Source organism: Macrobrachium nipponense, chromosome 39, assembly GCF_015104395.2.
Source record: "Macrobrachium nipponense isolate FS-2020 chromosome 39, ASM1510439v2, whole genome shotgun sequence".
Classification (NCBI taxonomy): Eukaryota; Metazoa; Arthropoda; class Malacostraca; order Decapoda; family Palaemonidae; genus Macrobrachium; species Macrobrachium nipponense.
In genome coordinates this window covers 8,709,735-8,735,876 of record NC_061099.1, presented here as the reverse complement: position 1 = coordinate 8,735,876, position 26,142 = coordinate 8,709,735, and the positions used below count along the sequence as shown (strand labels likewise).

The 26,142-nt window shown below is 39.8% G+C and overlaps 1 protein-coding gene across 5 annotated transcripts in view; it reads left to right on the top strand.

Annotated features, from left to right (window-relative positions):
- Positions 1 to 11,201: 11,201 nt before the first annotated feature.
- LOC135210098 (ADP-ribosylation factor-like protein 6-interacting protein 4) overlaps positions 11,202 to 26,142 on the top strand; it is a 34,730-nt gene continuing 19,789 nt past the window's right edge. Inside the window, exons 1-2 of one of the 5 annotated variants that reach the window (XM_064242899.1) lie at positions 11,213 to 11,346; positions 23,376 to 23,447. In XM_064242899.1, coding sequence (XP_064098969.1) covers positions 23,429 to 23,447 — 19 coding nt within the window. In that variant the 5' untranslated portion in view covers positions 11,213 to 11,346; positions 23,376 to 23,428. Of the gene's footprint in view, positions 11,347 to 11,741; positions 11,761 to 23,375; positions 23,448 to 26,142 lie in introns of those variants that run through there. The other 4 variants (XM_064242902.1, XM_064242900.1, XM_064242903.1 and 1 more) reach the window with 4 other exon arrangements.

The following is a 26,142-nucleotide window of genomic DNA, read 5'->3' as shown; positions in this document are numbered from 1 at the left end:
TTTCATCTTCTTGAAGCAGAACAGCTCCAATTCCACAATCAGAGGCATCAACTTGTATCACAAATTTCTTATTAAAGTCTGGAGCTTGAAGCACTGGTCTTGAAGTTAAAATGGCTTTTACCTTCTCAAAGGATTCTTGACATTCTGGAGTCCAAACAAACTTAGCTTTGGGACTAGTTAAGTCTGTCAAGGGAACTACTATGGCTGAGAAATTTGGACAGAAATGACGATAGAATCCAGCCATGCCCAAAAATCTTTGTAGTTGCTTCCTAGTAGTAGGGGGGGTAGCCTTACGGATACCTTCCACATTAGCATTCACCGGAGCAAGAAGGCCTTTTCCAACTTCAAACCCAAGGTACTGAACAGTCGCCTTCCCAAACTCACTCTTTTCTAGGTTGACTGTTAGTCCTGCCTCTTGTAGTTTCTTGAAAACTTTCTTCAGGATCTGCAGATTTTCTTCCCACGTTGTAGAGTAAATGACTATGTCATCAAGGTATACACCTACTCCTTCTATAGATCCTAGCAGTTGATCCATCACTCGCTGAAATGTGGCTGGTGCATTCATCAGACCAAATGGCAATACAGTATACTGATACAATCCAAAAGGAGTAATAAAAGCTGACAGCAACTTCGCATTTTCATCTAAGGGTATCTGATAATATCCCTTCAATAAGTCTATCTTGGAAACAAACTTGGCTTGCCCAATATTATCAAGTAACTGATCTATAAGAGGCAAGGGATAATTGTCAGCCATACTTATGGAATTCAGTTTCCTATAATCAGTACACATCCTAAAGGAGCCATCAGGTTTCTTCACTAATACACATGGAGAACTGAAGTGACTTGAACTGGGTTCTGCTAATCCATGTTGCAGCAAATACTGAACTTCTTTCTTCAGAACATCTCGATGATAAGGTGATAAGCGATAAGCTCTTTGCTTGAACGATTTTCCATCTTCTTTGATCTTGATTTCATGTTTGGTCAGATTAGTACGTCTGGGTACATCTGCAAAAATCTCTGTGAAGCTTCTAATCACTTCACTGAATTCCTCACCTTGTTCAACATTAAGATGTTTCAGTTTATCCTCCAAATTTTTCAAAATTGAAGAATTATTCATCTGCTTTCAGCTCCCAATTCATAGCCGTCATCGTCTTCTGTAGATGAAGGTTTTTGTATTATTGACACAGTTTCAGTTCTAGTTTCTGAGAAGTAAGGTTTCAAAAGGTTCACATGTATCTTCCTCCGTCGTTTTCTTCTTTCTGGTGTTTCAATCACATAAGTTCTATCACTTAACTTCTCAATTATCCTGTAGGGACCTTGAAATTTATTTGTAAGGGGAAATCTCTTGACTGGCAGAAACACTAACACTTGTTGACCAACACTAAAACTTCTTAGCTTAATCTTTCTGTCATAGTTCCTTTTCATTTTCTCTTGACTCATTTTCAGATTTTCTAAAGAGAATTTTCTAATCTCTTCCAACCTTTTCCTTAAGTTCTTCACATACTCTCCTTGGATTTCCTCTTTATTTTCTACCCAATTTTCGGCAAGAATCTTCAAAGGTCCTCTCACTTCTCTTCCAAAAATCATCTCATTGGGTGAACATCCCATGCTTTCTTCATAAGCATTCCTAACTTCAAATAACATTAAGGGTAAACCAACATCCCATTCTCTTCCTGACTCAGAACAATACTTTGTCAGCATACTTTTCAATGTCTGGTGGAACCTTTCCAAGGCACCTTGAGTTTCTGGATGATAAGCAGTTGATAACTGTTGTTTTACCCCTAATAAGTTCATCACATCATGGAATAACTTGGAAGTAAAGTTCGTTCCTCTATCACTTTGTACAATTTCTGGTATACCAAACTTTGAGAAAAACTCCAATAGTTTCTCAGCAACTATCTTGGCAGATATGTTTCTAACAGGGATCCCTTCAGGATATCTGGTAACAGGACACATTAATGTCAACAGATATTCATTTCCTTTCTTCGTCTTCGGAAGCGGTCCAACCATATCTATAATCACCTTGTTAAAGGGGGGCTTTCTGAATGGTCTCATTAGGTTTTCCAGCTATCTGGCAGGTAAGACACTCTCGACAGAACCTGCTAGCATCTTTATGAAGTCCAGGCCAGATAAAATATCTCATGATCTTCTCCACAGTCTTCCTGATTCCCATATGTCAAGATTCATGAGCTACTTCTACCACTTGCTTTCTCAATGACCATGGAATCAAAATCTGATGATATTCACCCTATTCAGCATTTCCGGGTATATCCGAAGGTTTATACTTCCTCATCAGCAAACCTTCCTTCAGATAATAACAGGTAGGAGTTTGTTGCATCTCTTCCCGATCAACAACTCTGAAGAACAAATCAGCTAACGATGTATCCTTCTTCTGCAAGTCCATTAGCTTCTCTCTTGTTACCTGTCCAACTTCAATAGTTGAACTATCAATATCTGGTACCTCAGCTACTGCAGTTTCACTATCTTCAGGAACCCCTTGACTAATCGGAGTCTCTTCAGGAACAACAGGTTCTTCATTTTCTTGGGAAATCCTTTCTCGGTCAGCTCCATGGGAGGCATCACTCCCCTGGAACAATTGTTCTAAGTTCAAAGATCCTTCACTTGATCCGTCTTGGGCGTGCAAATCCTCAGTTTCTTCACCAACAGTCGAAATTCTCCTCATACTTCTGGTAGTTACACAACTAGGGAACAAGTGGGGGTTATTCTTCTCTAACTCTACCGTAGGACTAATCCTCAACGGTTTGTCTGTCACTACAGGACAAGGAACAAATGGAACACCACCAACTTCATTTCCCAACAGAACATGTACACCTTCCACAGCCAGTGAGTCCTTTACAGCAAAATCAACACTCCCTGTCACCAATTCACAGGACAGGTGTAAGCGGCATATAGGAGTTACTTCCTCTCCTCCTATACCCTTCAAAATAACTGAATCTCCAGTGAGATTCTTCTCCAACATTGGGTGAGCACCACATAACACCACACTATGGTTGCTCCCTGTATCATGTAAAATCTTGACGGGTACCTGCACACTCTCTTCTTGAGTTTCCAGTGTACCCTCATAGATATATGGCTTAAAGGCCTCCAAACTGCTCAGCCACTCACTGGTTCCTAAACACTCAGCTTGTTTAGTTTCAGTCTTCCCTGTAGTCGGATTCCTCCCCACATTGTTCTTAACAGTCTGTTTGACATGGTCACCTCTTACTATTTGACCAACAGGCTTGGACTGCTGATAATTCCAATAACACTCCTGACTGAAGTGCCCTGCTCTTCCACACTTGAAGCAGACAACATTAGGCTTTTGCAACTGTCTTGCAAAATTAGATGAGGATCTCACATTAGCTTGCTGAGGAGTATTATTACTTGTAGGTTTCCCATTTATAAAATTGTTCCTGAAACCTGGATGAGACTTAAAACCTGGGCGTGGTTGATTCTGGTACTTGACATTATGATTATGCCTGCTACTAATTATATTGTAGTCTTCACTCAGTGTAGCAGCTTTGTCAAGTTTTTTAACCTCTCTCTCTCTCAAATAGGCTCTTATATGCTCAGGAATACCTTTAAAATATTGCTCTAAAACAACTAACTCTTCTAACTCTTCAAAAGTTGTAACTTTAGCTGCCTCCAACCATCTTTTAAAACACCTTCTCACTTTATAAGCGTAATCCAAGAAAGTTACTTTTTCATCCTTTCTTAAACTTCTGAATCTTTCATTGTAGTACTCTGGGGTCAACTGGTATACTTGTAGCACATTATGTTTGAGCACCTTATAGTCTTTACACTGATCAGCTGTTAAGGCTAAATAAGCGCTTCTCCCTTTACCAATCAAGACACTTTGTAGCAAAACTGACCATTTATCTTCTGGCCATCCCATACCTGAAGCCACTTTCTCAAAGTGATCAAAGAACTCATCTGGAGCCTCTTCAGTAAACTTAGGAATTACCTTCTGCACTCTTACTACATCAAATGCAGGGTCTTGATTACCATGGTTAGGGTTAGACGGTGTTGCAGGTAATGTGGATCTAGCTCTTATCAATTCCATCTCCCTTTCATGTCTTGCAATTTCTCTTTCCTCTTTTATCCTTTGCCTTTCATCTTCTGCTGCTTTTTCTTCTTCTCTTTCTCTTCTTTCTTGTTTTTCCCTGTCTATTCTCTCTCTTTCAGCCTGCATTTTCAGCTTAATCAAACTTTCTTCTGCTTCTATGCATCTGAGTTCTAACTCTGCATCACTTTTCTCTTTCTTTTCTACTTGCTTATTTATAAGATCAGCCTGTGCTACATTCAACAACTCTTGAGCCAGTTCTAACTCATCATCATCAGTTATTCTACCAGAGTCTATCAATGCTTGCATGACAATGCATTTGATTTGTGCTTTTATCATGCTACTAAACACATGACAACCACATACTACTGCTAGAGCACTCCACTGTGCCTTAGTCAGAGTAGTTTCAGACAACACTTGGATGGAAGGGGCTGCTAAAAATTCCTGAGTATCGAATGGAGCCATTTTTCTCAAATACAATTCTTTTAATAAAATGCAAAAACAAATATATGGTCACTCTTCTAACAAAATATATTCCTAACACCACCAGTATAAGCTAGAGTGATAATGTGATTTGTTTTCCTCCCTGGTTTCTGGGGATCATTGATACTTGGTACATAAAGTGCCAAATATCCCGGGTCTCTGGGCACCATTAATACTTGTGACGAAGTGGCCTAGAGTATCTGGGTCTGGATACCATTAATACTTGGTGCACGAAGTAGTCAAAGATCTGTGTCTGGACACCATTAATATTTGTTAACCCAAATTGCCAAGTATCTGGTTACTACACTTACCATTTGTACTTGCTAGTACAAGAGACCCTTTTATTCCTGGGTCTGGGACACCCTTTGTACCTAGGGCACAGTTTGTTCAAGTACCTGGTTATTACTTACCTCACTACAGACAGACACCTGACCCTTCATCACAAATACTAAACGACTGAATATTCTAAAGGTAAGAGTGATCCCTTTTTCTTAACTGAACAGTCAAGAAAACAATCAGTCTAAGTTCATTAAAATAGGTGTGAGGTAATCTTAATTAAAGGGCATCACTCCTGCAAATTCAAATCTAAGTATTTCCCTGATTCTGTTTTATTTGTGGGAAACGTCACAATTATCACTCTATGTTTCTACCTAAACAAAAATAAAATGCAATGCTTAATACTGGAGTTGTAATAAAATACTCGTATAAATTTTAAATACAAAAAATTTATTTCTAAATTCAAAATTTATAAGTGAAATTCACAATCTCAGAGAAATTGTTATTACTTGAAAACAAAAGTTTAATTAATTCTTGAATTAGTTATTAAGCAAAATTAAATCAAAGTTTATCAAGAAAATTAATTAAATTAAATCATAAAGCAATAATTAAATTTGAAATGATATTTCATTAAATAAAAATTAATTTGCAAGTGTTAGATTCAAACAATTTTATAATAGAATATTATTCAAACTAATTAAACAAAATAAAGACAATGCAAAAACATAATGCATAATACGAAAACAATTAAAGCATTGACAGTACAAACATTAAGCATATAAAATTTGGATATGTCAAAAGAACAAAGCAAAAGATAAATGTGTTAAAAAAAAATGATAAAAACCTCGAAGTGCACTTCAAAACATTTGTAAAAATACCTTATACACAGTTGCAACTCCAATCAAAAGGCCTGTTACAATTTCAACCTCTTCACTATTTTCGTGGGCGCCTTCACAAAACTAACAGAAATAATACTATGTTCAGATTCCACAAACAACACATATTTTACTAAGAAATGAGTGACCAGCTCGTTACGTTAAGTTACTGAAACAGCCTCGCAACCGAGCGAGCGAGAGAGAGAGAGAGCAATGTTAAACTCTCTAACACACGCCGCTACGTCTCAAAAGCAAATGAATGTTTTATATGCGTAACTATGCGTATAAGGGAATGGGTGTATGTCAGTGTAAACGTCCGAGACGAAAACATATTACGTCATCTCTATAGGGGTATTGAGCAGAAAGAACAAGGCCCCTTGTTCCGTTACAGGCCCGATCTGGACGATAAAAAATTAGCTTAACTCATCTATTTTCAAGGGGTTGAATAACAGTGCGGCCTGGGAGGTCTTACGCGTGTTTGTGCCGATAAAGAAATCAGCTTAGCTAAGACATTCTCAAAGTGTGACAACAACCCTCTTCAAAAGGCTTATGAGCTTTCACTCTCTCTGTCTTACGTACTTCAAAATGAAAAGTGTGGATCACTTAAGACATGTTATCTTTAAATTTGGGAATCTGAACACAGAAAACATACATTTCATAACATGATACACAGGTTCTGAGGTGAATTAATTGTATTACCACAATTATAATTGCATTATAAAACTTATACTATAAGAATATGCTAATCAGGTAGCACCTATTCTTAATCAGTTACCTTTTATCTTATCACATTTTTGGTACCATTTAACCATATATGCTTTTTAGAATGTAATTCTTATGTCATGCAATCATCAGCAGTACGTCAGTACTTTCTGTTGAATATGTATTCTCATGACTAACAGTATATAACTATCATTATGTATGACATGTTATCTTTAATATTAGTATGATATCATATGCATTTGTCTTATACATGGATCTGTATTTTCCATGCATTATTCTTTTACTTATGAGTATTTCTATATATCTTATTTTTTTTTTACATATAATCAGTTGAAAATCATTCCTTAACCACTTGCTGGTAACTACTATGAGATTCAGGGCCTCTGTAACACGGTTTTTTCGCAATAACTTTTTATCTATGTATTTCATAAATATAACGCTTATTTAGAATACATATTATATCAACACATAAATTTTGAGTGTATTCTGCACTACGTAGGTTGAATAAATTTGGTACTTTTAATAATTAATGTAAAAAGGTGGACCTTTTTTGAAGAACGGGGCCGAACCAACTTACTCAGAGAAAAGGTTTCGAACGCACTCGTTACGTAACTTATGGCATCATTTCTTCCCTCTTTCTCGATGGATGATTGGCTATACGTAACGAAGGCTAAACCTCTGGCAACAATGACATACAAATTTAAATACAAGCAAAGCAGTACACCTTTATGAACTCTGGAACCTCCTCACTGATAATTGTCATAATGAACAAACCAACAAAATATGTTAATAAATACAAAAACACTTCGATTATTAGTCTAGCTCCCAAAATAAGTTTCCAAAGAAATTACAGTCTACTTTATAGGTCACAATCAGATTGACAAGATGTAGGGAATAGTTGGTAATTACCAAAAACATAGTAGACAAGCTTGATTTGATAACTGCTATATCCAATGTCAAGCAATTTTTGTTTATTGGCTATCTACCTATTTACTGAAAAAAAAATAGCCGGTACCGTATATTGACTTTAAACCTTCACCAATAATTATCGTCAGAATGGTGACTTCATGGGGCTCCACCCACTTTCGCCTCGTTATAATTCAGGATAACACTGAAGGCTACCATGGGCATTGTTGGATTAGAAAATTTAACTTCTGGCTATAAAAACTAATTTCTCGAGTAGTTGTAAGAAGTGCTAAATGATCCTCAAGGATCCCAGCAGTTGGTCTAAACGTTTAATTCATGTATATTACTGCTATACTGTTGCGGCACTACTGCTACAGTAGTATTACTACACTAGCATTGATACCCCACCCACATCTATGTATCGTTCCGCCATTCATAAAGTCTTTGGGTTTCAGAGCCAATGGCATTTCTGTCTGGTGGATGGGCGGGGCAACATTTAGTCAAAAGGTGTGTTTACCTTGCTTACGTAATGAATGTTTTTCGACTCTTGGCTCGTAATCATTGGCCATGGCGTCAGCTAGATCATTTTTACTCTATAAAAATCAAAACTATCGGGTTTAGGTTATTGATGATGCTGACAAAATTTGTGTGTGGTTGTAAAATATACATATGTCAACTTTCAGCTACATCCGATGCTTTGACAAGGAGCAAAGTCCAAAAAACCGTGTTACAGAGACCCTGAATCTCATAGTAGGACTAACTATATATTCATATTAATTTCTCTTTCATACTCCTATGAGTCATATACAAATTAAGCTTTAATGTTCAGTGTTTGGTTTGTAGATGGCCGAGCAATTAATGTAATGATCACATTTAATATACATATATATTCCATATATGTAAATAAGCCCATGACCCAAGGGCTCACTGGCGAGAACAAGGAGTGTGATAAGAGTTAATAAACAGGACGCAAGCTAGGCTGGATGTATTGAATCAGCGGCGCCCTGGTTTGCATTTGCCTGTAGTAATCAAAAGCATTGTCTTGTAAAACAGGTCACAGTGCCTTAGCCTGAGAACATGGTGACCTATAGCCCACAGAGACAACTACGTGACTTCCTAATCACATGTTCATCTGTCTGTATGTTATGTATGCTGAGCTAAGCTTTGCTCTCCTATCTTTTGTGAATACTTTGTAACTTAGATCTCTACTTCCACTCATCGAGACAAGTTCTCTGAACCACTCTTCCTCTACTCAAGAGATGTAGTTTCACAAATATATGTTAAGTTTGACAATCATGAGTTTGAAGTCTTCACCTCTATACTCAAAGAAGATACTAACGAAACTTAGAAACTCTCTCTGCATCGATGTCACTCTGACGAGAATGGGAAGTAGACAAACAGATACTTGCGTATAACATCGCAGGTTATAACATCCAACGGGACGCCTTTCTATACATAGGCATCCGTATATATCTGGGTGTACATTTGCAACTGAAAACTCTTTTAATAATTTACTGTATGCGAATTAAGAGCCTTCCTTTGCTATGCCTCTCACTCTAAACATTCAGAGAAAGAGAAACATGAGTTCATCCAAGATCTGAAGATGAAAATGAAAAGGAAAACAGTAAATCTTCAGTATACATTCACAGTCTGAGGCTGAAAACTATGTATTACCCCATTTTCTTCAAGTTTCCTTTTGCTTATTTCTATCACCACCTTCATTCATTGTGCCTATTCCCCGTTTCTATATGACATTTACGACACCTGTCCATCTGCCTCTTTGTTGGGTTTGACGAACACGTGAGTCAGCAAGGCGCCCTAGCTACATTTTCAGTATGTTAAGTCTCCGATTTCCTTTGTTTAATCCCGAATCTAATATCCGTAAGATGGTGCACCTTCACCACTATTTCTTAACTAGCCTTTTGACATGGCGACGCCATACCCTTGTGGAATCGATAGGTAAGTAAAAAAATGCAGGAGAACCTTAATATTTTGTTTACCAGTTTAGGTCGGAAACCAGTTTAGGCTTTATTAGGCCTACCGTCGAGATCTGATTCTCGGGACCCCCTTAAATTCCTTCAATTGCTTGGCTCGGTGGATGACGAAATACAACTCATTCAAGTCATTATTGAATTACTCCAGTTGTTGCAAACACCAGTAATTGCTGCAACTTCAACCTGCAGCAATCATATGGCACAAATCTTTTATGGAGGCAAATAAAGATAAATAGTCAAATCCCGCTGAGCGCCCACACTATCGCTCACCTAATGCTCCTCTTGTGTTTTTGTATAGTCTTGTAATAGGCTAATTAAACTAATTTTTATATTAAAAACACGCCACAGTTACGTTAAATTTCATTATCACTTGGTTTAAAATTAATATAGTGCTGTCTTTTCAGAGACAAGTCTTTTAAATGCGTGTTATAATCATATGAAAAAGGGTTTACATCTAGTCACAGCCTAGACCACGAAGACTCATGCACGGTGTCAACTGAGGGAGCTTTATGCTTAATTACTATATAAGAACCCGTTCCTACCATTAGCAGTGGTGTAGTTTGCATAACTGTCATTAATCATTATAATAATGTCATAATATTACAAGTGAGGGATCATTAAATTTCTTAAAATTTAAAACATATATTAACAGCTGATGAGCTTCACTGCTAATTATTGACAAACGGATCTCATGGCTAAAGTCTTGAAGGGACTCATTGAAATAATATAGTTTGTTTATTTATTATGTTATTCCATAATCCTCACAGTGCCTTAAATCTATTCTCGCGTACTGGTCTTCCGTAATTGCCGTCTGACATTTTCCCAGAAACCGCTCATCACAAAATAAACAGCGGCAATGATGCTTCACGCCGGTGAATTCTTGAAAGCAAATCTGTATCGTATTCTGATTATTCCGTTTAATTAATACTAAAGCTGTAATTCGCAGAGGTTTTAAGTTCATACCGATAGGAAATTCATTATTGAACACCTTAAAGTCAAACTCGGTTTTAATTTTAGGTATATTCATTGCCTTTGCTATTTAAGACGCCGAAATTTACAGTTAGTGACGTCACTCTCTCTCTCTCTCTCTCTCTCTCTCTCTCTCTCTCTCTCTCTCTCTCTCTCTCTCTCTCTCTCGTGTGTTTCAAGTAAACATCAATATCGCTGAAGCAATAATATGTAAATTATATCTCTTGCAGCATTTTGACATTTTCAAAGAGCTATTATTCACTAGACTAGAGCTGATTGATTCTGTAATCTAGTGGATACAAGAGATTGTATATCATAACCGGGAAAAATACAGAGAAAAACGTGTTCAATCGTACATTATCTTGACAGCTGAATCCGTAAGTGGAAAGCTAGGCCTATAAATGGTTTACGAAAGTTCGTATATCCTATGCCGCTGAGATTTTAGGATATTGTTTCATCAATGTGTACATATAAATACATAACGCCAATCTAACATAAATGTGTCTCTAACCAATTAAACACATACATGCAGCATATTGTATAGTATAGTCAAGTTGGTGGGTAAAAAGCGCTCGACCATTGCCATTGGGATTTGCACTTGTTGTAGGCCTACTTTTTATTCATGAAACAGAATAACATACTTTTGATGCTGTTATTTGAGAAATACCTTTATTATAGAAATCCTGAATTAAATATATGTAAGAAGATGCAAATTGAATGTTTTTTTTATCAATTTACGGGACTATGGCGTAATTTTCCTTGAAGATTATAATCGGATACTCAATGAAGCCCTCGAATAATATACTTTTGATGCTATTATGTGACAAATACATCCTATATATAAAGCTGAATTTAAATATGCATAAAATTACAATATTTGACGTTTTTTCCCCCTTAAATTGGAGAACCATGACGCGATCTTTCCTTCAAGATTATAGGCAGGTCCTCGAGTTCAGTTTTCAAGAACACGGCTACACATGCACGTCACAAGTTGGCATCTGAGTCCATGGGTAGATTTCGACGTAAAACGTGAAAAACATCATCCGAACAACGACAGGTGAGTCTGCCATTCATACAACCGGTCCAGATCTCCTTAGTGGAGACTTTATTCCCATTTTGTGTGACTGGAATGAGATATTACAATGACAGTTCCAAGGCGTGCGATCCTGACCACCATTCAATGCGGCATTTACAACCAGCTGTGGAATTCCCGTAAATCTCCTGTCAGATCTTGACAGGATATATATCTTGGACGGGTTTCCTTTATGCCCTTACTCCTCCCTTTTATTTCCTTTCCTGTCATGTGACGGGAATGCCCTTGGGAAAGGAGGGTAGTCGGGGAAAGGGAGACTTAGGTGGCTTAGCGTGTCGAGGCAGTCGCACTTAGCCAATGGCCATTGTCTGGCTTGACCTTAATTTGGACCCCCGCTGACCGTACCCCATTCTAGCCCGGGCTGGGTATAAATTATTGGTAAGTCAGGTTATAGCTATTAGCTTGATTTAAAGACTTGGAAAAGGCCAGGTGCCCCTTTATTGTCTTGCAGTTTCTGTTCACGGACGACTACCTGGCCTAGGTAGGCCGAAGCTGGTGCTGCTTACTAATGTGATTGTGCTTTTATAGTAAAGACTCAGATTACGAGATTGTGATGAATTGTTGGTTAAATTTCATTAGAAACCAGACATAAATCTATATTTAGCAGGAATGATGTTGGGGGGGATTGTACTACCTAGGTATTTCAATAAAGGCAGTCCCCAGTTATTTTGGGGGGGGGGGGTGTTTGCTGATAAGAAAAGAGCAATTTATGCTGCTTGTGGTGGCGGGGTTAGGTTAATGGCGCCTCTGTTAGGTATGCTATGGTGCCACAACTCTGTAATCAGCACCTTATGGCACCAGTAACTGCAACTCGGCCACTTATGGTGCCATAAATTGCCGATTTTATGGCGATGGACAAGCCCCTTAAAACCGGATCACCATTAACCGAGTCCGCTGATAACCGGGGACTGCCTGTACTAGGTATTTATAGTATAGGCTATACATTTAAATGTTGGTCCCATACTGTTGGAAAATTTATTAAAAAAATTGTCGCATATTGCATAGGCTATGTCGGTTTTCAGGTTTTTCATGATACTTCCAAGGAAATTCACACGCCTAGTCAAGTTTCTGGGGGACCAGGAAGGGGAGCAGTGAAATGCAAAAGCAAGACAATTACATTGGAAATGTTTGGTTAATCCAATAGGCTCTACACAAGTCAACATCCCTTGAGGTATCCAACACCTAGCTATGGGGTGCCCCCGTGGGGAAATTTTTCATTTTTCTAGGTACCTAATGGTTAGATTTTCACTTGATATCACAGCTACTCTCAACACTGTGTTTACTACCAGCCCCATGGGAATGAATGTTACACTTACGATGGTAAATAACTTGGTTATAGGTAGTAAACTTGTGGTGCTGCTTCCTACTGGACTACCTCTTAACTTCCGTCATCTATGTTGGTCTGGTCATTGAAGCTTGATAATAGCTTCAGTTAGTTAAATAGTGATATTGGAGTGAAGGGGTGGGGCCAACCCTTTCACATGACTGTCAGTGGCATTCTTCCCTGGCCATCTAGTTTCAACACTTGCAGTAAAGTGAATAGTAAGGCAATGATGGTAGTTGAAGCCATTTCCTTGCGTTTTCTGATTTGAATGTCTGATAACTTTGGCATGTACTTTGACTTTATAGCTGTGGTAAGAATTTCTGAGTAGTCGTCTTTTAACCCACAAGGTACGGCGCATCACTAGAATAGACGCTTTATGTGCTGTGCCAGGATGGCGTCGATCGACGCTTTATTTTCAAATTGTGTGATAAATTTAATACCTCCCCTTAGCTCTGTCTGATTGATGTCAACAGTCTCACCAGACATTCAGCTCACTCTTGAGCGTAAAAGATGCCAGATTTATGTTAATGATAGGTATAAAGATAGCAGAATTATAAACCTGTCAGCGGGCGGGACCAGGGTGGCTTTTGTATCCTGAAGTTGCAACATTTGAAGATTTTTATAAATCTTTATGTTGTAAATTTTGTAGATAATGGCTTTTGATAGTAATGCTTATTCATTTTCATCAAATAGTGATATGAAGATAGATAATCATAATGACAATGATGATAGTAATATTTGTTTAAAAGTTAGTGTGCATATGTTAGATAACATACACACACCCATTCAAGTGTGCATATGTCGGTTAACTTGCACACATATACACCCATTCACCTAATTGATAACTGCTGTATATTTTTTTTTTTTACTTTTATAGGTGTTTCTTGAATAGCTAAGGAGTAATATTGTTATGGAAAAATTTGAAATTGTTTCAGAAAATACTGCATGAACATTACAAAACTACAATATGGGTTTTGAAAAAAAAAAAAAAATTCCAAAACATATTCTTTTAAAGTATGTTTAAAGTACCTTATATTTTAATTTTTATTATTAATCTGCAACACAAGGCAATTACAACCATGTACTATAATATTAGGTGATAATTTAAAATGAGCAAGAAAATAGTTCCATTACTGAAGTTGCCAATGCATAATATTGCCGTCATACTTAAGTGGCATCCCGTCATCCCTTGGGTTAAGAAGGTTGAATAGAGTAGAAATCAAGCAGAAGTAAGGAGTGCACTCTATCCTTAAACCATATGGAATGCCTTGGTTTCGTGGCAAATGAAGGGAGTACAGGTCAAAATTGTTTGAAGTTGAGGACGATTGTGTGGATGCCTTCAGAGGAGAATATGCCTCTTCTTATCCCCAACTCTTACTGGTTCTGACCCTTGCTGCTACTGGAATGGGTGCTTGCATGTTTACCCCTTGGTCAGCCCAAGGTGGTACGTGCAGACCAGATGGCTATTGACTACTCCTCCTCAGTTGGAACACTGGCTGATGCAGTGGTGAACCCACAATCCCCATCATCTCTTTGTCTGCCCTTGCCTCTCTAGCTTCTGCTGTGCCAACTCCAATGCATCCACTAGAGCTGAAGGAGGTGTTGAAGGAACTGCGCCCTTCATTTGGCCTTCCAGGAGACTTTTCTTTCGAGATTCCTTGAGCACTTAGCTACTGCCAAGAGTTATCCAGCCTCAGTCTCGGCAAAACCTATGGCTTCAGCAATAGCCTCTTCACTGGGGTCACAATTGCCAATACTGCAGCTGCTTTTTCTTTTATTTTGAAGGATTTTTTTTTTTTATGGAGAATTTTTTTGGTCAGTGGTTGCTTTCAGAAATAATAGTGTGGGTGCTTGGTAGTTAACCTGCAAATTGGTTAATAGTGAGTACATATATATTCCATAAATAAAGGAGAGGTTTGTAGTTCTGAAACAAGTTGAATTGTAAATGTAATATTTTTTAACAAAAGCTCCATTTCTACTTTTATTATAGTAAGATAGAATAACCCTGAGAACAAGTGATCTTTTATATGGAATAATAACCAATAACACTTATGTTGGTGCACGTGACTCATCAGTTTTGATGCTGGGTAAATTACTTTATATCTGTCATTTGCTTACCTCTCTTCTTAATTGCCCCAAAGACTGCATACATCTATGTATTTAGTTACCCAGGAAATGGTTTTTTTTTTTTTTTTTTTTTTTTTTTTTTTTTTATGGCAGTTTCTGTTTGGTTCAGTTGAAGCCATATTACCCTGCAGAAGATGGAATCAGTGAAATTAGCAAGCTTTGCTACACAGCCCTTCATAAGGAGTTGTTATACTTTTTTGTCTGGCATATGAACTGACAACATACAGTATTTAGAACTTGGTTAGGAGGCTTGACATCTAATATTAGGATTACTTTAGTTTAGTACCACTATTAAAAGTTCTTATTACTCAGGTGTTTTGAAAACTGTTCAGAGGTGTGATTGTTTTTATTTTGATAGTGAAAAGGAATTAAATTATTTGTAAGTATCAACTTCCAGTTATAATTGTCTCATAGATTTTCTGTGCCTGACCAAACAGAGTTTTTTTAATTACTCCCAGTTCTGCAAAAGGCATTAAACAATAATTTCCCGTAAGTCTAGACCTTAGTGAATAAGACATAATTTTCATAGCAATCAAAACTTAACCTGTCCAGATATATACCATAAGCTGTTAAAGCGACTCCGATCGTCCCCGACAGAAATTTCAAAATTTTCCGCCGCCACTCGCTACAGGAGTAGGCGTCAAGGTGATCTACCGGAGGAAACCTGCCCTGGGTGGGCAAAGGACTAGGAAACCCATCCCCGTTTTGCTTATCATAATTCCTATGAAAGGTTAAACCTACAAATTAATTTCTAAGTAATTTATAGCCTTTTAATGTACTGTTCAGTCAATTCAGAACATGCATCCAATAGGGAGTTTAAATATCATACCAGGTGGGCTAGGTACAATGCACAATCCTGAGAGCAGCCTCACAAAACTATCTTGTTAATAATTATGAAGTTATAGGTAAAATGCATATATCACAGTTAACTGAGTATAATTAAACTTTTTTGTACATGAACTTTCCTGTCAGACATATACTTAGCTACGTCTCTGACGTCACGACAGAATTCAAAACTCGCGGCTAACGCGACAGGTAGGTCAGGTGATCTACCTACCCGCCGCTGGGAGGCGGTGTAAGAACCATCATACCTTTCTTGTCAGATTTTTTCTGTCGTCGGTGTCGACCACTATGTTGCGGTACCCTCTTGACAGTTGGATTCTTTTCTCGTTTTCGCCCTGGATTGTTTCTACGGACTTTTGGTGAAGTACCCGATCTTTTGGCCTGGCTTTCGCGATTGTGGACAGTTATTGGACTTTTCTTGGATTTTTCTGGATTCATGATGTCTGATGTTGATACTAAGAAAACTGCTATGTTTAGAGTTTGTTGTATGACTGATTGTAAGGTGAGGCTACCGAAAGCTTCGGTAGACCCTCACACGGTATGTTTGAAGTGTAGAGGGAATGAATGCACCTTTAATAACCCTTGTAATGAATGTGAAAAGCTGAATGAGGATGAATGGAAGTCTTTGTCTTCCTACTTGAGGAAGCTTGAAAAGGATAAAGTTAGGAAAGCTTCTTCCAGGAGCAGTAGTAGATCTCGTATTAGCGAGTTGGATGTAGATAATCCTATTTAGAAGTAGCTCCTTTTGTCAGTTTCAGCTCCTGCTCCCTGCACCGAAGCCGAAGATACGCCTTCGGAAGTGGCCTCAATGAAAGCCACCATTCGCAGTATGGAGAGGAAAATCAAGCAACTAGAAGGTAAGAGTGATTCCAATAGTGATTTGTGCAGTGAACCCAGTGCAGTGGAGGGTGCGTCTGATCGGCGCCCTAATGCTTCCAGGCCTAGACCTCTTCCAGACTCCAGTCCCAGTGGAGGAGGAAAGTCGAAAGCCGCAGGAAGGTTAGGGAGCATCCCCAACGGTCAGGCGTCCCCTCGGTAGTTCCTGTTGATCGTTCCCAGGCTACCTTGGATCACTCCAAGAGAGAAATTTTGCGCCAGTGCTTCTCGTCGTCGCCTTCGCCTTCTCCTAAAAGAGGATGGAGCTCTTCGGAAGCCTCGCGCCCTTCGAAGAGAGCCTGGAATGCTCCCTGCGCCCGCCCTTCAGCCCTGAAGTTTTTTTCGGAAGAGCCTGAGGTGGAAGCGAAGAAGCGAAAGAGATCTCAGGAGTATCGTTCACCGAGCGGAGATCGAGCCTCTTCTCCTGTTCACGAGTTTGTGAGTTCTCCTGCAAGGGTGTTAGCTAACCTTCAGGCGCAGATTTCGGCTCTGGCTGGCTCTCTTTACGGGTCTTCTCGGCGCAGGAAGGACGTCTCGCTTCCTGTAAAGAAGTCCAAGCTCCCTCTCCTGACTCTCGCTTTTCGACGGAAGAGGCGCGCTCAACTGTTCGTTCGGATTCTCGCAGGAGGCTCTCTGCTTCGGACAAGATCAAATCTGCGTATAAGCGACATTCGCCTGACGACAAGTTTCTCCTTCAGACAAGGAGCAAACTGCGCGTAGGAGATCCTCTCCCTACAGACGCTCTTCTCGAGACAGGATCGCTCCCTTGACGGGCGCCAAGAGCCTAGTAGCACTACTCACCTCGTAGCCGCTCCTCGTCTCGCCTCCACTCTCGGCTGACAAGCGCCCTAAATCGGACAGGCGCTTTTCGCTGGACAGGCGTCAAGAGCTTGTTAGGCGCGTTTCGCCTGGCAGGCGCTCTTCCCTGACTTTTACTCGCCTCGAGTCAGGCGCCGAGAGCCTAGCAGGCGCTTCTCCCTGGTAGGCGCTCACCTAGTAGGCGCTCGTCGCTAGAGATTCTCTCGCCTCGTTTCAGGCGCCAAGAGCCTGGTAGGCGCTTTTCGTATGACACAGTTCGCCTGGTAGCCGCCTCTCTTTGGATAGGCGCCAAGAGCCTGATAGAATTTCTTCTTCAAACAGGCGCTCTGCACCTGACTGCCGCCTGACTCCTATTAGGCTTCAAGGATCTGGGAAACGCACTCCTCCAGACAAGAAGGATGTTGCAAGTAGACACTTGCCCGAAGCATTGTCTCCAAGACGTATACGTCTATCTGCCTCTAGAGACTCCTTTAAGAATAGTCGCGCCTCTAAGGATCAGGAAGGCTCTTCGGCTCAGGAGGAAACAGGACCCCTCGAAGAAGAAGGAACAAAAGACGCCTCAGTTTCCTCCTATAAGAAACTTACAGAGTTACTCCTGCAAGAGTTTGGAGATATCCTTTCTCCTGTGGCTCCCCCTTCTCCTCTTTCGTTATTCTCCACTTCGAAGACGTCGAAGGTTTCGTCTTGTGTTAGGATGAAACCTACTGTTTCCATGAAGAATGCGCTGAGAGGTTTTGGAGAATGGCTCCTTTCGAAGGAAGAGAAAGGGAAGACGGTTTTTCTTTCCCTCCGTCTAAACTGACCGGCAGATTGGGATTCTGGTACGAATCGGGAGAACCTTTAGGCCTCGCTCTCCCTTCGTCTGCGGACTCGGACTTCTCTTCATTAGTGGATGCTGCTCGTCGTTCCGCCCTCTTGTCCGCCAAGACTACGTGGGGAATGAACGAACTTGACCACTTACTGAAGGGAATGTTCCGAGTCCTGGAAGTTTTCAACTTCCTTGATTGGTCTTTAGGTGTGCTGGCTAATAAGACCAAGACCCCAGATGCTCTGTCTCCTGAAGATCTTAACTGTGTACTCACTTGCATGGATAAAGCAGTGAGAGACGGATCGAGTGAAGTCTCCTCACTGTTTGGAGCTGGAGTGCTTAAGAAACGGTCGGTCTACTGTTCGTTTCTCACGAAGGCAGTGTCTCATGCACAAAGGGCATCGCTCTTGTATGCTCAACTCTCTCCTCTTCTGTTCCCCAAAAAGAAAATTATCCAAGATGTCTCGAGTGCCCTTTCAGCTAAGGCTACTCAGGACATGTTAGCCCAGGCGGCCAGGAAACCTCGCTCTGTCTTCCAACCCAAGACCAAGAAAGAGACTCCTCTGAGACAGGAGCCCTTTCGAGGAGGACCCGCTGTCAGAGGTTCTGCAACCAGAGGGACTAGACCTTTTAAGAGAGGTAAAACCTTCTCGAAAGTCAGTCAGAGGGAAGAAATAGCGGTCAAGGACTCCAGACATCAGTGGGTGCCAGACTACTGAAATTTGCCGACGTCTGGGCCCACAAAGGGGCGGACAATTGGTCCCTATCGATTGTCAGAAAAGGATACCTCATTCCCTTCTCGTCAAGACCACCATTGACGACAACTCCGAGGGAGTTGGTAGCCAAGTACAAGGACCCCATCATGAATCAAGCCCTTTCTCTAGCAGTAGATCTCATGCTAGAGAAGGAGGCTATAGAACTAGTGAAAGATCCCCGCTCTGCGGGCTTTACAACAGACTGTTCCTAGTTCCGAAGAACTCAGGAGGATGGAGACCGGTGTTGGATGTAAGCGCCCTGAACGTCTTTGTGGAAAAGAGGAAGTTCGCCATGGAGACAACTTCCTCAGTGTTAGCGGCTCTTCGTCCAGGGGACTGGATGGTGTCTCTAGACCTTCAGGACGCTTACTTTCATGTACCCGATCCATCCTTCTTCACGGAAGTATCTACGATTCATGATGGGAGGAAACATCTTCCAATTCAAGGCCTTGTGCTTCGGCCTATCAACTGCACCCCAAGTTTTCACTGGGTTAATGAAGAACGTGGCGCAGTGGCTACATTTGGAGGGAGTGAGGGTGTCGCTTTATCTCGACGACTGGCTAATCAAGAGCAGAGTCTCAAGAAAGATGTCTGGAGGACCTTCAAAAGACCCTTACATTGGCAAGTTCGCTGGGACTTCTGGTGAACTTCCAGAAGTCTCATTAAATCCCCAGTCAAGAGAGGATCTAATCTGGGGATTCGGATAGCTTCTCTGGCTTTTCGGGCTTTTCCGTCGCCAGAGAGGATAGCTCGTTGCTAACGAGAAAATAACGACCTTCCTAGAGAAAGATGCATGCACAGCGAGGGAGTGGGATGAGTCTGCTGGGGACACTCTCCTCACTGGAGCAATTCGTTTCTCTAGGAAGGTTGCATCTCAGGCCTCTACAGTTCTTCTTATACCAGAACTGGAGGCGTCTCTCCCTAGATCTGGAGTTCTCCTTCAAGATCTCAAGAGGAATCAAGAGAGACCTTCGGTGGTGGAACGACCCACTTCGATTTGTGGAAGGAATGTCTCTCTACATGCCGAACCCCGGCCATGTGTTGTTTTTCCGACGCATCGGAGGCAGGTTGGGGAGCGACACTCGGGACAAGAGAAGTGTCAGGCACCTGGAAGGGGGATCAGGTGTCCTGGCACATCAACAAGAAAGAGTTGATGGCAGTCTGGATGGCATTGAAGCCTTCGAACCCCCACGGTCCGAATGCAGTAGTGCAGGTCAATTCGGACAACACAACACCTTGGCGTACATCAAGAAACAGGGGGGGACGCACTCCTTCTCCCTGTACGAAAACAGCAAGGGATCTTCTGCTGTGGTCTCAAACGAGGAAAATCAGTCTTCTCACCAGATTCGTACAGGGAGAAAGGAACGTCAGGGCCGATCTCCTGAGCAGGAAGAATCAACTCCTGCCTTCCGAGTGGACCCTCCACTCAGAAGTATGCCAAGACCTGTGGAGAAGATGGGGCAGACCTCACATCGATCTCTTTGCAACAGCAAAGAACGCAAGAATCGAACTTTATTGCTCCCCGATCTCAGACCCAGGAGCAGTTTCAGTGGATGCGTTTCTCCTAGATTGGGCAGGGTTAGACGTCTACGCCTTTCCCCCCTTCAAAGTACTAGGACAAACCCTCAGAAATTTGCTATCTCGGAGAGGACAAGAATGACGCTAGTAGCTCCGTTCTGGCCCGCCCAAGATTGGTTCACAGAGGTACTGGAATGGTTGGTGGACTTTCCAAGAGCACTTCCACAAAGACAAGATTTGCTCAAACAACCCCACTTCGACAGGTATCACAGAAACCTCCCCGCTCTCAATCTGACTGGCTTTCGACTGTCAAAAGTCTTGTCAGAGCGAAGGGTTTTCGACAAAAGCTGCTAAGGCTATCGCCTCAGCTAGAAGACCTTCGACCCTTAAAGTCTACCAGTCGAAGTGGGACGTCTTTCGCCGTTGGTGCAGGAACAAGAAGTTTTTCCTCTTCCAGTACCTCTGTGACTCAAATAGCAGATTTCCTAGTTTTCCTCAGAGAAAAATGCGGTTTGGCAGTATCTACTATCAAAGGATACCGTAGCATGCTGGCTGCGGTGTTCAGACATAGGAATTTTAGATCTTTCGAATGACAAAGATCTTCATGATCTATTAAGAATCTTTTGAATCTTCCAAGAAAACGTTCGAACGAAGTTCCAAGTTGGAATCTGGATGTGGTTCTTCGCTTCCTGAGGTCCGCTAGGTTTGAACCACCACATTTAGCCTCCTTCAAAGATCTCACGAGGAAAGCTCTCTTTCTCATGGCTTTAGCGTCTGCTAAAAGGGTTAGTGAGATTCATGCCCTAGAAGGAAGGGTAGGTTTCAAAGGAGATTCCGTGGTTTGTTCCTTCCTTCCTTCGTTTTTAGCAAAAAATGAGAACCCTCAAATCCTTGGCCAAGGAGCTTTGAGGTTCGTGGTTTGTCTGCCCTAGTAGGGGAAGAACCTGAAAGAACTCTTTGCCCTGTTAGGAGTTTAAAATACTACCTTCAGAAGAAGAAAACCCTTAAGGGCATTGAGGACCAGACTATGGTGCTCTGTAAAGGACCCCAGCAGACCATTGTCGAAAAATGCGCTGTCTTTCTTCATTAGAAGTGTTGTGAAAGAAGCACATTAGATCTTGTGATGAAGAACATTTCAAGCTCTTAAAAGTCAAGGCTCATGAAGTGAGAGCAATAGCAACTTCCTTGGCCTTTAAGAAGAATATGTCTCTTCAGAATCTGATGAAAACTACATTCTGGAGATGTAATTCAGTATTCGCCAACCACTACCTAAAAGACGTCAGTATTACGTATGACGAGTGCTTCGCGTTAGGCCCGTACGTATCGGCGGATTCGGTGCTGGGGCAGGGAGCTGGAACATATCCTTAGTAGTTTTTTACCCTTGTTTTTTTTTGGTAATTGAGTTCATATGGTTGTATGAAAAATGATGCAGGTAGGCATCTTTTTTCGTTTCGTAATGCTATTAACATTAGTTTGGTTAGGTGATCGGATTTGGTTTGAAGCTCCCTGCGTTGGTAGTGGACAGGTTCTGTCATAGAAGAGGGCGAACCCCCATTGACATGATCCGACTTGGATTCTACTAAGTAAGCGGATATCAAGTCCCATTAGTAGACCCAAAGAGTCTTTTCAGCTGTAGGTCACGCCCTCGCTGTAGCTCTTATGGCTATGCAGACTAAATAGACAGTATCTATGAAGTCTTCAGCCTAAACAGGCGTTAAGAAACCAAGGTTATGTTTATCCTACAACAGGTGTTGTTTACCTTTTCTTTGTTATTTTCTGTCTTGTACCCTCCACCAAGGGTGTCAATCAGCTAAGTATATGTCTGACAGGAAAGTTCATGTACAAAAATGATATTGTTATTTTACAATAAAGTTTTGTACATACTTACCTGGCAGACATATACGATTGATGGCCCGCCCAGCCTCCCCTCAGGAGACAGGTATAAGAGAGAAAAAATCTGGCAAGAAAGGTATGATGGTTCTTACACCCGCCTCCCAGCGGCGGGTAAGGTAGATCACCTGACCTACCTGTCGCGTTAGCCGCGAGTTTTGAATTCTGTCGTGACGTCAGAGACGTAAGCTAAGTATATGTCTGCCAGGTAAGTATGTACAAAACTTTATTGTAAAATAACAATATCATATTTATCTTGGGGATGTGGAGGTATTTGTGTAGACGACAACTTCTGTAGACAGGATTTTGTCTCCATTTTAGTGTTCACTATTGTGAGGCCTTGCTACACAGTCCTGTCAAAAGAGAGAAAACACGAAATAGTACCTGTATCACTCTCTGTCTTCTGAGGTCTTGAAGATTAAGAGTTTTACAAAACTAAATGAATATTGCATTGTATGGATATAAATATGACATGATTATCATTTTATTTTTTTGGCATTAATAAGTTCTGTAACCGACAATTAAATGAGAGAACTGAACTTCAGTTCTCAAACAGGATTTGAACAGTGTCTTCTGGGTTGTAGGCAGAAGAATGTTAAATAATATTCATCATAATGCACTGACTGGATTTATGAAGGTATGCGGTAAAGGTCTAAGCTTAATGTCAATTTTCAAATCTGATAGGTCTAGATTTTTCTGTCTGGCATATAATTTGCTGTCATTACAAGGCACTTGCTTTACCTCTGGTCAGACAATAGCTTGTATTATAAGAAATATATTTAAATGATTCGGAAGTGCAGCCTTTGCCTCAGTGACTCAGAGTAGATTTATTATACAGCATTTTTTTTTAAATAAATTTCCAAAATCTTAGTTTTTGTATTAACAAATAACAATTATGTCATTTTAATGTTAAGGTTTATTGATTAGTAGTTTAATAGAAATTCCTGTTTTTAAGCAAATTCTCTACTTTGTCATTAGCCAAATCATAGATAAAATCTTAGATATGTTTTAAAAGAAACCCATTACTTTACAGTAGCCTAATCCTGTTGTCAACAGCTCCCCGAATACACTTCAGGGAGTGCTGCAATGACGTCCACTTTGACAGGTAAGTGCATCCAGGCTTCAAAATTCCCTTTTGATGAAAATCAGTCATGCTATGAGTCTGCCTTCTACCTTACAAATCAAAACTGTGATATGGTGTGCCCAGACTTTTCTTATTGTATTTAGCCTATATCTTTTACCATTTTTTTTTTAAATTTTCTTTCATCCCCTTTTTCTGGTGAAGGAGTTTATTAGAAATTCTGTAGTGTTTTAGGTGCTTGTTGTATATTAATTCATTCAAGGATGGTAAGTATTGTGGTCGTGTTGTTTACCTTCAGGTTAATCCTTCTGTTCATTATTTTGTTCTTGATGTTGGTGTTGGTATTGTTAGGTTACCAGTTCTTAATTAGTTTTTTCTATGCCGTTTTCATTCAGAATAGCAGTTACTTACACTTTTACATTAACTTAACCCTCTTACGCCAATCACACTTTTACATTAACTTAACCCTCTTACGCCGATTGGACGTATTAAACGTCGAGTCAAAATGTCTCCCGTATGCCGATTGGACGTATCATACGTCGGCTCAAAAAAGTTTTTTTAAAAATTCGCGGAAAAATACTTATAGGCCTACCAGCCGAAAACTTTTGTATCACGCGCCTGGGGGGATGCTGGGAGTTCACGGATCAAGGCGTTGTTTTGTTTACAATCGCTACGCAGGCGCGCAAGCGCGAATTTCTTTCTTATCGCACTAAAAAGTATCAGTGACACATCTCGGAAATTATTTCGTCACTTTGACATAATTATTGCACCATTTTAAATTATCCTTTACATGAAGTATTATATATGAAAATGTGCGCAATTTCATGCACAATACAACTAAAAAATACTCATGATTGTAGCTTTTATCAATTTTGAAATATTTTCATATAAATAACGATAAGTGCAAAAATTTCAACCTTCGGTCAACTTTGACTCTACAGAAAAGGTCGAGAAACGCAATTGTAAGCTAAAATTCTTATATTATAGTAATATTCAATCATTTGCCTTCATTTTGCAACAAATTGGACGTCTCTAGCACAATATTTCGATTTATGGTGAATTTATGAAAAAACTTTTTCCTTACGTTCGTGCGATAACTCTTCCGATAAATTTTTTCGTGCGATTGTCCTAATGTTTGCACCCTTTTAAATTTGCCGTTACATAAAGTTTTATATATGGAAATGTGCGCAATTTCATGCACAATACAACAAAAAACAACCCATGGTTGTAGCTTTTATCAGTTTTGAAATATTTTCATATAAATAACGTTAAGTGCAAAATTTTCAACTTTCGGTCAACTTTGACTCTACCGAAATGGTCGAAAAACGCAATTGTAAGCTAAAACTCTTATATTCTAGTAATATTCAATCATTTACCTTCATTTTGCAACGACTTGGAAGTCTCTAGCACAATATTTCGATTTATGGTGAATTTATGAAAAAAAAATTACGTTCGCGCGGTAACTCTTCCGAAAAAATCAGAATTTTTTTGTGCGATTGTTGAAATGTTTGCACCATTTAAAATTAGCTGTTACATAAAGTTTTATATATGAAAATGTGCGCATTTCATGTAGAATACAACTAAAAATGATTGAAGGTTGTAGCTTTTCTCTTTTTTCGAAATATTTGCATATAAATCACGATAAATAGAAAAAAAACCACGTTCGGTCAAATTTGACTCTACCGAAATAGTTGAAAAACGCATTGTAAGCTAAAACTCTTACGGCCTAGTAATATTCCGTCATTTTTCTTCATTTTGAAACAAATTTGAAGTCTCTAAAACAATATTGTGATTTATGGTGAATTTTTGAAAAATATATTTACCTTCACTCCGCGCGCCGATTCGCGGCCGCAAGTCTCCGAAATACGTACATGGCATTATCCTAATATTTGCTCCTTTTCATATTAGCCTTTTTATAGAGTTTCATATATCAAAATGTGCGCAAATTCATGAAAAATACAATAAAAAATAATTGAAGGTTGTAGCTTTTTCCATCTTCGAAATATGTGCATATGAAAAAATATATATATTAAAATTTCGACATTCGGTCAAATTTAACTCGTCCGAAATGGTCGAAATCTGCAATTCTAATCTAAAACTCTTACAGTATCGTAATATTCAATCATTTGTCTTAATTTTGAAACAAATTGGAAGTCTCTAGAACAATATTGTGATTTACGGTGAATTTTTGAAAAAAATATTTTTTTGCGTCCGCGCGTTACGAATTCGTACATCATTTTGTGATAATATTTTTCCGGTGTTGCTTTTATTGTTTTACATTGTATTATATATCAAAATGATCGCAATTTAGTGTACAATACAACGCAAAAAAAAGTAACTGGTTAGCTTTGACCGTTTTCTGCACAGCATGATTTGAATACAATTATGTATGAATTTTTTTTTTCGCTACCATATATCGCATTATTTACATATGATAATGATATTATTTTTCATTTCTGATGGTTGCATTCTAAACTTCAGGCAATGACAAAAAAAGGAGCCAAAAATGAACTCTTAATCTTCAAAAGTACGCGCGCTGTAATTTTTTGAAAAAATTATTTTTTCCACTTCCGCGCTCACTCCAAACCAGGCCCGGCATACGGGAGACGTTTTGATTTTTAGGGCTCCGGCGTAAGAGGGTTAATAGTCTTAAGTGTTTATGTGGGTTTAAGGCATACGTGGATTTCTTTATATTAATGGTATGTTATACGTGTGCTCT